Source organism: Equus asinus, chromosome X (genome assembly GCF_041296235.1).
Source record: "Equus asinus isolate D_3611 breed Donkey chromosome X, EquAss-T2T_v2, whole genome shotgun sequence".
In the NCBI taxonomy this organism is placed as follows: Eukaryota; Metazoa; Chordata; class Mammalia; order Perissodactyla; family Equidae; genus Equus; species Equus asinus.
Window position 1 is genome coordinate 6,539,034 of NC_091820.1, and position 11,756 is coordinate 6,550,789.

The following is an 11,756-nucleotide window of genomic DNA, read 5'->3' on the forward strand; positions in this document are numbered from 1 at the left end:
ATTTTACCCCCTTATTTATAGACCAATAAATCAGCCTCACCCCAGCGTAATTCAATTTCTCTGCTGTACCCAGTATTCCCAATTCAGAGGGTGACGGTCAGGGGAATTTTCAGAAATGCCGGTTTCTGTAGCTCTTCATTTGGAAAATCCCAGAAAGATGTTTACATATGCTTTGTTCTAGGTTTTTCAACAGTTTTCCATGTTTGAGGATGAGGGGGAATCCCCACCAATTTTGGTGGTTTTCAGAGTATCAGTTATGGCTGCTGTGTCTCATGGAGCAGCCCTCAGCACCTGTGGCTGTTGAGGTCATAACATGTGGCCATCCAGATTAAGTGTAAAACTCACACTGGGTTCCAAAGACCTAGATGAAAAAGAGAATGCCAAATATCTCATTAATACTTATATACTGATTACATGTTGAAACAATAATATTTTGGCCATAGTGGAATGCAATAAAATATATTGTTAAAATTAGTTTTACAAGTTTCTTTTTTTTAGTGTGCTTGCTAGAAAATTAAACATTTCCTGTGTGACTCACATTCTATCCCTGTTGGACAGTGCTGGTTTAGAAGGAAGAGGGGCTCGCTGCCTTTTCTTGTACAATAAATTTTTCTGAGAAAACTTTGCAAGAAGAATAGTTACTAACTTCTTCTTTTTATTTGCGGAGCGCAGACAACAATAATTTGGGATGCCCACACAGGAGAAGCCAAACAACAGTTTCCGTTTCATTCTGGTGAGTTGTGGGGTTTTTTTGTAATTCAAAAATAATAATTCAGAGTCTTATGAAATGTCCCAAAATGTCATCGTGACTGATCGGAGGAAGGAGGCCGTGGAATCTGGCTGGTGGGAAGGAAACCTATTTCGTGGCAAGTATTGCTCTTAAGGTTTACAAGATACAGATGCTGTCAACACCCACCTGCTCAAAAGTTGGATAACACAACAGCGAACCAACCATAGCACCAGTGTGGACTCCTTTCTCTGGCTGTCTCTTCAAGAGGGATGTTGTGTTGGGGATCCCTGAGACCACACCCAGATTCGGCAGTTCGCGGGGAGGGCTCACGGAACTCCGCATATCCATGTACTCACAGCTGACATTTGCAGCAAAAGGATGCAAAGGGAGATTTTCGAGCACAGGGCAATATCCAGAGTTCCCAAAGATCCCCTCCCAGTGGAGTCACACACAGGACATGCTGAATTTCCCTAGAAACACGTTGATAACACATGTTAAGGGTCTCCTACCTGGGAAACCCATCAGAGACTCAGTGCCCAGGGTTTTCCCTTTGAAACTGATCTCGTAGGCACCCTCTGCCTGGCAGGTACCAAATTCCAGACTCCCAGAGGGAAAGCAGGGATTCGGCATAAACCATGTTATTTGCACGAACAGTTTAGGCACAGAAGTGCTTCTCATGAGTTAGACAGTGGTAGGAGCCCTCTGCACGTCTGAATTCCCAGACATGGGCCAAGGGCCAGCCCTGCCAGTAGGCCTTCCCATGGAGAGTCTTGGCTGCGTGGGCATGTGGCCGCTACTCTGGTCCTCACCATGTCCCCGTGTGTGTTGGGGCCACATGGGGCAGCCAGGGGTCCAGAGACTCCAGTTTTGCAGATTCCCACCTGATAGTACATGCTCTGTGCAACTCAGTCCTGTTGTTAGATGTGGCCTCTCAGCTTAAGACATGGACAGACAACCACCCCCTCAATTAATAGACCGTCAGAAGAGACTGGCTTAAAGTTGACAGAGGGAGTAGATGCCACTTCCCTTCTCGAAGTGTCTGTTCCATTTTGAGGGAATCACTAAATGTATGGGGTGAACGTTCACTGTTAGATCGAGTGTCCCTGAGGTGGTGCTCAGGAAGGGATCAGCGTGTCTTTCCTGATGGTAGTTTGGGGAGCCCGGTGATGGGTGACGGAAGGGCTCACCCCGAGACGGCACAGCCCATCCTGGTGCCCAAGGAAGGCTCCAAGCAGGGGACCTTGGTCCTCCGGGGAGCAGACTATGAGCCAGAGGTCCCAACGAGGCAGGACTGTGCCAGATGCATAGATGCCAAGGTCTCTTATCCCACGTGGTCTTTGAGCAGTGCCCCTCCTGATGGAGGCAGCTCACAGCCTGAGGCAGACCCAGGAGGCTGTGTTTACACCCTGCTGCTTTGGAGAGGTGGCGCCTTTCTTCTGGGGCTGTCCTCAAAGTGGTCCCCAGTGGATACACCTCTTGGGGCTGCTGGTGACTTTTGTTATTGGTGTTGCTTCAATCTTACACCATCGATAGTGTGGAAGTTGCTGCACATAGTACAGAACATACTTCTCCACCAGGACATGGGCACGGCTCTGAATGCAGGCAGGTTGGGATCCCAACCAACGTGTGTGTGTGTGTGCGCGCGTGTGTGCGCACATGCGTGCGCCAGAGTATACATAACATAATATTTTGTATTATGTTATAAAATACAGCCATGAGGAGAGCCTGGGTGAAGGGTACATGGGATCTCTCTGTACTATCTTTGAAACTTCCTGTGAATCTGTAAGCATTTCAAAATTATGGGTTTTTTTTAAATAAAAGCAAAGAAAAGCCTGAGTCTCCCGAGAATAGTGTTGGCTGCTGAACCTCACTGGCCCACGTGTGGGTCGGGCGGCACACAGATCCCCAGAATAGCTTAGCCCTGTTACTGTCACTCACCGACACTGGGTGGTGAGATCATATCGGGGGCTCCAAGGGTCCTGGTGGCAGAGGCCGACTCAGAGTCGTGCCAGCTACCTGAGTACAGAGTGTCCCTTCTTTGGATGACAAGAGTCAGTAGACATTAATTTTTATGGCCAGGTGCTGGTCACCATTCCCTGAACTGCCCATCCAGATCGTCACATTTCCAGGCACGTTAATTGCATGCCTGGAAGGCAGTGGCTGGCCCAGGAATTTGAGATTTTGCTCATGCAGTGTTGTAAACAAGAGCCACTGTGGGCTTTGCTCTCTGGCTCACGGGATCATTATTCTGAACAAACAGGTTGCTTCCTTCATTCCACTGGGCACACGTGATAAATGTCCCGGGGACCGTGGGGCTGTCATGAAACATTCTGCTGGGGATGTAAAACAAAGAGATCCCCAGGGGGCCGGCCCTGTGGTGTAGTGGTTGAGTGGTGCTCTGCTTTGGTGCATGGGTTCATGGTTTCAAATCTCGGTCGTGGACCTACATCACTCATCAGCCATGCTGTGGCAGTGACCCACATATAAAGTAGGGGGAATATTGGCACAAATGTTAGCTCAGCAACAATCTTCTTCAAGCAAAAAAAAAAGGAAGATTGACAACAGATGTTAGCTCAAGGCTAATTTCCTCAGCCAAAAAAAAAAAAAAAGATCCTCTCTGCTGTTGGAAAAGCCAGTGCTGACTCTCAGCCAAATCCTCTCACCATAATCTCCACCTGGGGCTGGAACAGGACATGGAAGCTAATAGGATCCATCCCTGCAATTATGGAAGGTAGACATGTGGAGGGGTGCACCTTTTATTTAAAGCTGAGGAAAGGAAGGGGTAATCCAATTGTTAGCATATCCTGAGTAAGCTGGATTCTTCTTCCAATTCAGTGCTGACTTACCTTTAAGAAAACACACAGGAGACAAGGTTATGTATTGATCAGTTGGTGAAAATGCTGTGACCAGAGGCTTGCAGGAGCCTAACTCCCTCTTTCCCCTAGAAGCATGAAAGTGTTGGGAAAGAACAAAGATGTTGAGTAGTGTGATGGGGAGGTGAGTAGAAAGGGGAGAGCGCCGTGAGTCAGGAGGGTGGTCACCATCCCCCAGACCCTCAACAGAGCTTGTGGGGCCACCTGGACCTGAGAAAGGCCCAGGAGCCAGATAAGGTGTTCATCACAAGTCCTGAGCCATGAGCCCAGTTGTGTCCCCAAAGGGGTTCTTGTCAACTCTTAAGCATCCTCCAGTTGGTGGGATGTCTTATGTGTTGTGGGAGATGTTTCAAATCAGGATATCTTGATCTAGGATAAGAAATCTGCTTCCTCTCCTTTTCTCTCTTCCCTATCTAAAACAAATCAAATCAGCCCACGCCAGCGATATTCCTGGAAGCTGTAAGGTGCAAGAGCGGGTGGCACATGCTTCTCACCTACCCCTCTCACCTGTGCCAGGGGAGCAAGAGACTCTGCATGCCATGGGCACTTGAAGTGTCATGGGGTCTCTCTCCAGAGTTTCTGGTCATCCCTCCAAATGCGGAAGGAGAAGTCTTTAAGGCCTAGGAGGGAAAGAGCTTGTGTTCACACTGGGAGTATTTTTTTCTCATCATGTTACTAGATAAGGCTTCTTGACTGTGCTTTTAATTGTTCTGAATCAACTGAGCTCTGTGCTCAATCAGTAAATGCAAATGTCCTCCCTCTCCTCCCTGCTCCACAGCCCCTGCTCTCGATGTAGACTGGCAGAACAACACTACCTTTGCCTCCTGTAGCACAGACATGTGTATTCACGTCTGCAGGCTCGGCTGTGACCGCCCCGTCAAAACCTTCCAAGGACACACAGTGAGTGCCAATTCTGATTATGGGACTTGAGTTCATGAGAATATGCTGGGAGTGGGGAGCCATCGCCTCTCTGCCTAGGATTAAAAGATGCTGTGACTGCAGGCCAGTTCCTCTGCAGCCCTTTGCTACGTGTGTTGTTGTAACTATCTCAGGTGGTTGGATTAGCCCAGTTATGAGCAAGCAGCAAAGACTTTAAAGTGGCTATTATAAAAATGTACAAGGACATAAAGGAAAGGATGCTTGTAATGAGTGAATAGATTGGGAATGTCAACAGAAAAAGGACAGCTATATTCTTAAAAAGCATTGAGATGAAATTCTGAAAACTGAGAGGTATAATGTCTGAAATGAAAATTGTAATGGGTGGGTATAACAGCCTATGAGAGATTGCAGAAATAAGGTTAGTGAACCTGGAGAGAGATCATAGAAATTAGCCAGTTTGAAGAATTGATAAAAGATTGAACAAATGAACAGAGGCTTAATGAGCTACAGGACAATAGGAAGCACTCTAGCATACATGTATATTGGAGAGAGGAAAAAAGAGAATGGAACAGAAAAATTATTTGAAGCAATGATGGCCAAATTTCCCCAAATTTGGTGGAAAACTTCAACTTTCAATCCAAGAAGCTCAAATGCCAGCTGACTTCTCATTGAATTCCTTAGTGTGGCACAAGAGGCTTTTCACAGCCTTTTCCCAGCAGATCTTGCTCGTGTCCAAAGCCCCCTATACCTCAGCCCTCCTGGAAGACCTACTGGGTTTGAGCACCTCACACCTGCAATGCTCCCCTTCAACTTTCTCACAACATCCCATGCCACTAATTTAATGGACATAAATTCCATTGTCCTCGGCACTTACCTGTTTCCTCAGTACCCACCTTTTCCACTTCTGTCCCCACAGGTCCCTGCTTCCAAAAAAAGGTGCTTTCAGAGCACAGGGATCATACGTCATGTTAACATCTCATTGTGGCTCTAAACTGACCCTTCTCTTTATTTTTCTGCTATGAGTCTGTTTCTCCTCTAACTCAAGACTATTCCCAGGCTTTTAATAGGGCTGCGTGTGAAGTCTTCGTGACTGCCAGCCATCACACCATTTGGGTCTTTTTGCAGCTCATCATTCAGCACAAGACGTGAGTTTAGTGTAGTGGAGTCTCTTTCTTCCCAAGACCTGTGAGCTGCCTGGGAACCATGACTGGGGCTGTAGAGGGAGGGAGGGAAGACCACACTTTCAGGAAGGAGTTTGTTCCACTGTGGAGGAATAAAGGTGGTTTCGATGGGGACGGTCAGTGGGGACCAGCTCCACATTCCCAGGCCCTAAGAGATCCACCCATGGGTTCTCCTCTCAGCAGGTGCAGTCGGAGCCACCCAAGTTGCCCTTGTCCTGGCAAAGCCTGTCCCTGGGTCAGCACCTCTTATCAGACACCAGGTTCTTTTGCTGTCCTCCTAGACCTGCATTCTCATGCACGTCTGTGTGTGTGTACACACGCACAACCCGTCCCCTCCAGTCCAACCCCTTCGTCCTTCCCTGACTCACCCAGTGGTCTGCTCCTTGGACTCCAAGCTTCCTTCCTCCCTTTTCTCTGGGCCATTCGCTGTTGGTACCACGTGGAACATAAATGTGGTCTTGTCACTTCCCCACTTCACGCTTCAAAATTCGGTGTCCATAGCAGGAAGCATGACCATAAACTTTATCATCCAAACCAGAGCACTTAGGAGTAGAAAATTAATTATGAGTGTGAAATTAGTTAATTGTTAGGCTGGGACAGCAGGCAGGCGTGGGACTCTCCTGGGCAAATGGGGCCCTCAGTCACCCTCGTAGAAAGCCCAGGACCCACGCCTTGCTCCCACCGTTTCTCCTTGGCTTGCCATGCCCAGCATGTATCCCCCCACCTCCAGACCTGGCCACAGTGTGGCCCCTCCGCCCTTACCCTCATCCTCCAGGATTTAGCCTCTGGTGCGTCAGACGCTTTGTTTCTCTGCAACCCCCACTCTCCACACAGCACCAACAGAGAAATGTCTTGTACGGATTTAGACAGAGAGAGTAGCTGTTGTATTAAAAGTGCGTAGGAAATTGATTTTAAAAGTCAGCTTTGAAGTAGCAATGGTCTTGTTGGTTTTACGTGCTACACTTATTGCGTGTAAGTTTGCTGGGCTTCCTTCCTAGCTGTGATTTTTTTCCTTAGAGAAATATGGATGAGGGTGACTGGTTGTGTATGGTATATGGCTTGCTTTTCTATAAATGAGAAAGGCAGAGTAAAAGGAGAGGAAGATATCTGGCTCCTGGGCTGGCGTTCTTTGAGATCCTGGGTGGGTACAGATGCTCTTCGCGAGCTGACGAAGTGCTCCTGCCCCCTGCTGGAAGGTTGCCTTACTACTCACAGGCCTTTCTTCTTAAAACCCTTTGCTCTCTTTCAGAATGAGGTCAATGCCATCAAATGGGATCCTTCTGGAATGTTGCTAGCATCTTGCTCTGATGACATGACATTAAAGGTAAAGTCGTGGGAAAGGATGGCTCTTTGATCGGAGATGACCCCATGTACTCAGTACGGGTCTTGCAGTCCCTGCTCCTCTGGCTGATTATTTCATTATGAGCAGCTGCTGCCTCTGTCGTTTTCCCCATTGCTCCCTCGATGGTTTGCTCTCCTCCAGTTAACTCCTGTTTATCAAGGCTCCTGCCGAGAATCCTTCCCTTCCCTGTGACCTTTCTCACGGCTGCCCCCTAGCATTTTGCCCACCCCTTTGCGTGCTGCACACTACATGGATGGTGCGCTTCCCAAGGGCCAGAAACCTAATGAGCGCTCACAGAATGAATGATGTTGGACCAGTCCTGGTCGGAGAAACAGGGTTTGTTCACATTGTTCCTGATACGTTTTCTAGATCTGGAGTATGAAGCAGGATACATGTGTCCATGACCTTCAGGCTCACAGCAAAGAGATATACACCATAAAATGGAGTCCCACCGGACCAGCCACCAGCAACCCAAACTCCAACATCATGCTAGCAAGGTAAGGGGGCGGCCTGCAGCCCAGTCTTGGTTCCCAAAAGCAGCCTTGCTCCCTGCAGCTGAGCTAGATACACAGCCAGTAAAAGTTATTCATATCCAGGGGAAACAAAATTTTGCTAAGGTGTGTTGCAAGTTTGTTTACTCCCTTCCTTCCAAGCTAAATGAAACAATAGCTCACTTGGAAGGGGCCCGCAAGATATACATATCACATGACCCCTGACCTGCAGTAAGGAGGGTTTCAGCCACGAGGCTGGTGTGGCCAGGCTTCCAGCACTGGGCTTTGGGGAAGGTTTTATTACGGCAGAGAAGGGAAGCAGCGTTCCGCTCGGACCTTGGGCTTGGTTGACGTAGTGCGACTCCGAGCTGCAGGTGGCGGGACTTCTGAGTGGTGATAAAGGGTCCCCAGCCCTAGGCAGGTCTGACCAGCCCGTTTCTATAGTGCACCCCCTCAGACACCAGCAGGAGGGAAGAGTGGTTAGAAGGGACCACAGTGGCCTCCTCAAGCCACATCCCTTTAGGCTGCAGTCACCAGAATTGTCTCTTCCCGCCACTCCTCAGGCCCCATTCGGGATCTCCCATTCTGCCTTGGTACTGTGTTTTAATGAGAACGTTTAGAAGAACAAGCTGAAGAGATTCTGAGGCTGATGCTCGGATACCTAGGGGTCTGGAAACCATGATCCAAAGAAATGGAGGTGTTTGTTTAGCCCGGAGGAGACAGGGCTCCAGAGGGATGCTTCCCTCCCAGGAAGCAGCAGGGGCTTTATTCCGTGCCTTACAGAGAACAGAGTTGTGGGGAGAGGTGACCAGTGGCACCGTCCCCTGTAGCTGAGGAAGCACCTCCCCTCCACAGCGTAGCAGTGGGGGCAGGGCGGCCTCGCCAAGCAGCAAGCACTTGTTGCTGAAAGTGCACCACCCAAGGCCGTCTCTTAGAAAACACTGGAAAGAATCCCTGTGTCAACTGAGAGGCTGAACCAGAAGAACACAAAGGCCGTAATTCTCTTATTTCAAGTAATTGTCCTAAAATCCACTTAAATGACGATGATACAGAACACACTGCAATCATTTTTTTTGATGACTTGGAAGGTGCTTTTGTGTCACGTGGTACCCATGATGAGCATAAATTTTCCTTTTAGTCAATGAGTATAAAAGGGCCCTACCAGTGCCTAATGCGTCCCTGTGGAGAGAAAGACTGCCAGATGGCAGCCTTGTGAGATGCACTATTCTTTTAAACTTGAAAATACCCAAAACGCGCAGCCCTCGGCAGTGTGACTGCCTATTTGGAGGCAATTGTATTTTAATCCTGTTGGATTAAAATTTCTATTCACTCATGCTATTTTTTCAAATTTCGCTATCAGCATTATCTCAGTTGATAACAATAGATGTGTTTTAAATTATAGGAGCATTTTAAGAAATGTGGTAAATATTCTACAAAACTATTTGTCATTCGTACTTATAGAAAATGCAGATATCAATTTGTTTCCCTAATAGCACCAAGAAAAAAAAGAAAAGAAAGGAAAGATTTGTTTTATAACTGTGGCTTTGTTTTCAATACGTCTGAGTCACATTTTAGAAGAGAAAAAGTATACCATTTATTTTCTCTTGAAACATAAAAGCTCGGAAAGAAAAACAGCTCACAATGCCTGTTAAATGTCTTAGAGAAACAGAAAGAAACCACCGTGTTTCTGTGCTGATGTTTTCTCTCTCGTCTTTCTAGTGCTTCGTTTGATTCCACGGTTCGACTGTGGGATGTCGAGCGAGGCGTTTGCATCCACACGCTAACCAAGCATCAGGAACCTGTCTACAGTGTAGCTTTCAGCCCTGACGGGAAATATTTGGCCAGCGGCTCCTTTGACAAGTGCGTGCATATCTGGAATACTCAGGTAATGCCCCGATTCCTGTGGCCGAATCCTTTCTGAAAGCAACACCCAGAGAATCATATTTTCGGTGACCCAGGCTCAGAACAGCACCTGGGGATTTCATGCTCAGGAATGAGTTGCCTCAGACGGAGCCTTGAAGCAAACCCCACCTCCCCAGGCAGACCCCAGGCCGAATGCCGTCTGCCCTGTGCTCCGTATGGGCTGTAGGTCTTCCCCCCAGAGACCACCACTGTCCTCTGTTACTTCTTCTGAGTCCCTGGTGTGAAACCTTCTACTTGCCTCATCCTTTTCCGGGGCACAAACAGTTATTTCTGAAAAGTGTAGCCCAGTCATCTTATTGCCAGAGATGCTGCCCTCTGGGTACTAAAGTTGGGGTGAGACATGTCTGTCCATCTGATCTTTCTGGGGGACCAGCCAACTGAGACAAGGCCAGCCCTGACCTCCCCCGCTCCACAGCAACTTCTGTAGCTTCTCCGTGGAGCGAGTGAGGGAGTACGAAGGAATATTTGTCTGCTGTTGTCATGCCAGTTCAGTTCTTCAAATGGAAATATTTTATGTTTGGGTAGCAAAGGTATATCAATATTGGGTTGTCCTGTTAGCAGGACTAAAAGGAGACAGTATTTGAGTAAATGTAGCCACTAGGGGTATCTCTGGCCACACTGAGGATAAGAGAATTCTGAATATAGAGTGGAAATGGACGAGAACTAATAGAGTATCAGGTGTTCTGTTGGGCAGTCAGCTCCCGGTTCTCCTGCTGACGAAAGAGAGAAATGGTAGGATGGCTGGAGTCACTGCAAACGGCCATCGATCTCTTTTGGCCTCCAGTGATTGATTAACTGGCCTCCCCTCTCCCCTCTTAATCGACCCAGCTTGCTGATTCCCTTTGGCTTGTTTGACTTTCAGATGGGTTTGCATTCTCAAGTCCATACCCCCTTGTGGCAGGGGAAGGTGATAGATGAGCCAGGTTAACTGGCATGGAGCAGGAGGAGGTCCACTGAGACCTCAGGCTTCCCAGGGACTGCGTGACATGAACCACATCCTCTCAGGCAGAGAGAGGTAATAGTGGACCCTATGTGGCCTGGCATGGAGCTGAGCCTCACAGCCCTAGATAGGCTGCTCGGAAAACATGCATCCCGGAAATAAGGTGTGAGAGTCTGTATTCGTGAAACACATACTAGAAATAGTGATGGATCTGTAGAATGACATCATTGACAAATGACATGATTGGTTAGGTACCGCCTACTGTCAAAAATTACTCATCAAATTAGTTCACTCTGTTTTTATTTTTTGAAGATTGGCCCTGAGCTAACGTCTGTTGCCAATCTTCCTCTTTTTCTTTTCCTCCCCGAAGCCCCAGTACACAGTTGTACATCCTAGTTGTAAGTCATTCTGGTTCTTCTGTGTGGGACGCTGTCTCAGCATGGCCTGATGAGCGGTTTGTAGGTCCACGCCCACGATCTGAACTGACAATCCCCAGGCCGCCAAAGTAGAGCATACAAACTTAACTTCTCGGCCATGGGGCCAGCCTCAGTTCACCCCTTTTTTTTTTCTCTCCCCAAATCCCCCCAATACATAGTTGTATATTTTAGTTGTGGGTCCTTCTAGTTGTGGCATGTGGGACGCCACCTCAATGTGGCCTGACGAGCAGTGCCATGTCCTCACCCAGGATCTGAACCAGCGGAACCCTGGGCCGCCGCAGCGGAGCATGCGAACTTAGCCAGTCGGCCCATGGGGCCGGCCGCCTCACCCCTTTTTTACAAATCACAAAACTCTTTGAGCCATTTTAAAGCTCATTTTAATCCTCAGTGAAGTGGATGCCTTCTCTAAATATAGAAAAATATATAATATTGTTGACTTGTTCCTCACCTAGTTCCTGTCTTGTACGAAGGGCTGCCTGAGTCTCCTGCCACCAGTCATTGGCTGGCCATGGCCCTTGGGAGGGTGACCTTGGCTGAAATGTGGAGGTGGATTCTGTGGGCAACCATAGGTCACTTCCACTCCCCATTGTAGCAAGTCTGAGAGACACATGTCTCCAGCCACCAGTGTTTTCTGAAAACTCTTTTAACTTCCATTCATGTGAAAATTTTTGTGATAACGCATGGGGGTGGCGAGGAGTGCCCATCCCGCCACATCAGTGTGCTAAGTGCCCCCTGCATCATGAGTGACGATTGCTTTGCTTTGCAGAGTGGAAGTCTCGTCCACAGCTACCGTGGCACTGGCGGCATCTTTGAGGTTTGCTGGAACGCCCGAGGGGACAAAGTGGGCGCCAGTGCGTCCGACGGCTCTGTAAGCAGCACCTATGGTTTGCTGGGGAGTGGAGGGCGGAAAGACGCAAAGCCAGGCAGCTGACACCACGTGTGCTTCCGGGGAGTGTGATG

The 11,756-nt window shown here is 48.3% G+C and overlaps 1 protein-coding gene across 7 annotated transcripts in view; it reads left to right on the top strand.

The window, feature by feature from the left end:
- The window catches only part of TBL1X (transducin beta like 1 X-linked), a 210,339-nt gene that overhangs the window by 194,215 nt on the left and 4,368 nt on the right, over window positions 1-11,756 (top strand). For all 7 annotated transcript variants that reach the window (XM_014828024.3, XM_014828023.3, XM_044768167.2 and 4 more), the window contains 6 exons: window positions 673-733; window positions 4,382-4,503; window positions 6,913-6,987; window positions 7,375-7,502; window positions 9,216-9,381; window positions 11,563-11,664. In XM_014828024.3, the coding sequence (XP_014683510.1) occupies window positions 673-733; window positions 4,382-4,503; window positions 6,913-6,987; window positions 7,375-7,502; window positions 9,216-9,381; window positions 11,563-11,664 (654 nt within the window). The remainder of the gene's footprint in view (window positions 1-672; window positions 734-4,381; window positions 4,504-6,912; window positions 6,988-7,374; window positions 7,503-9,215; window positions 9,382-11,562; window positions 11,665-11,756) is intronic.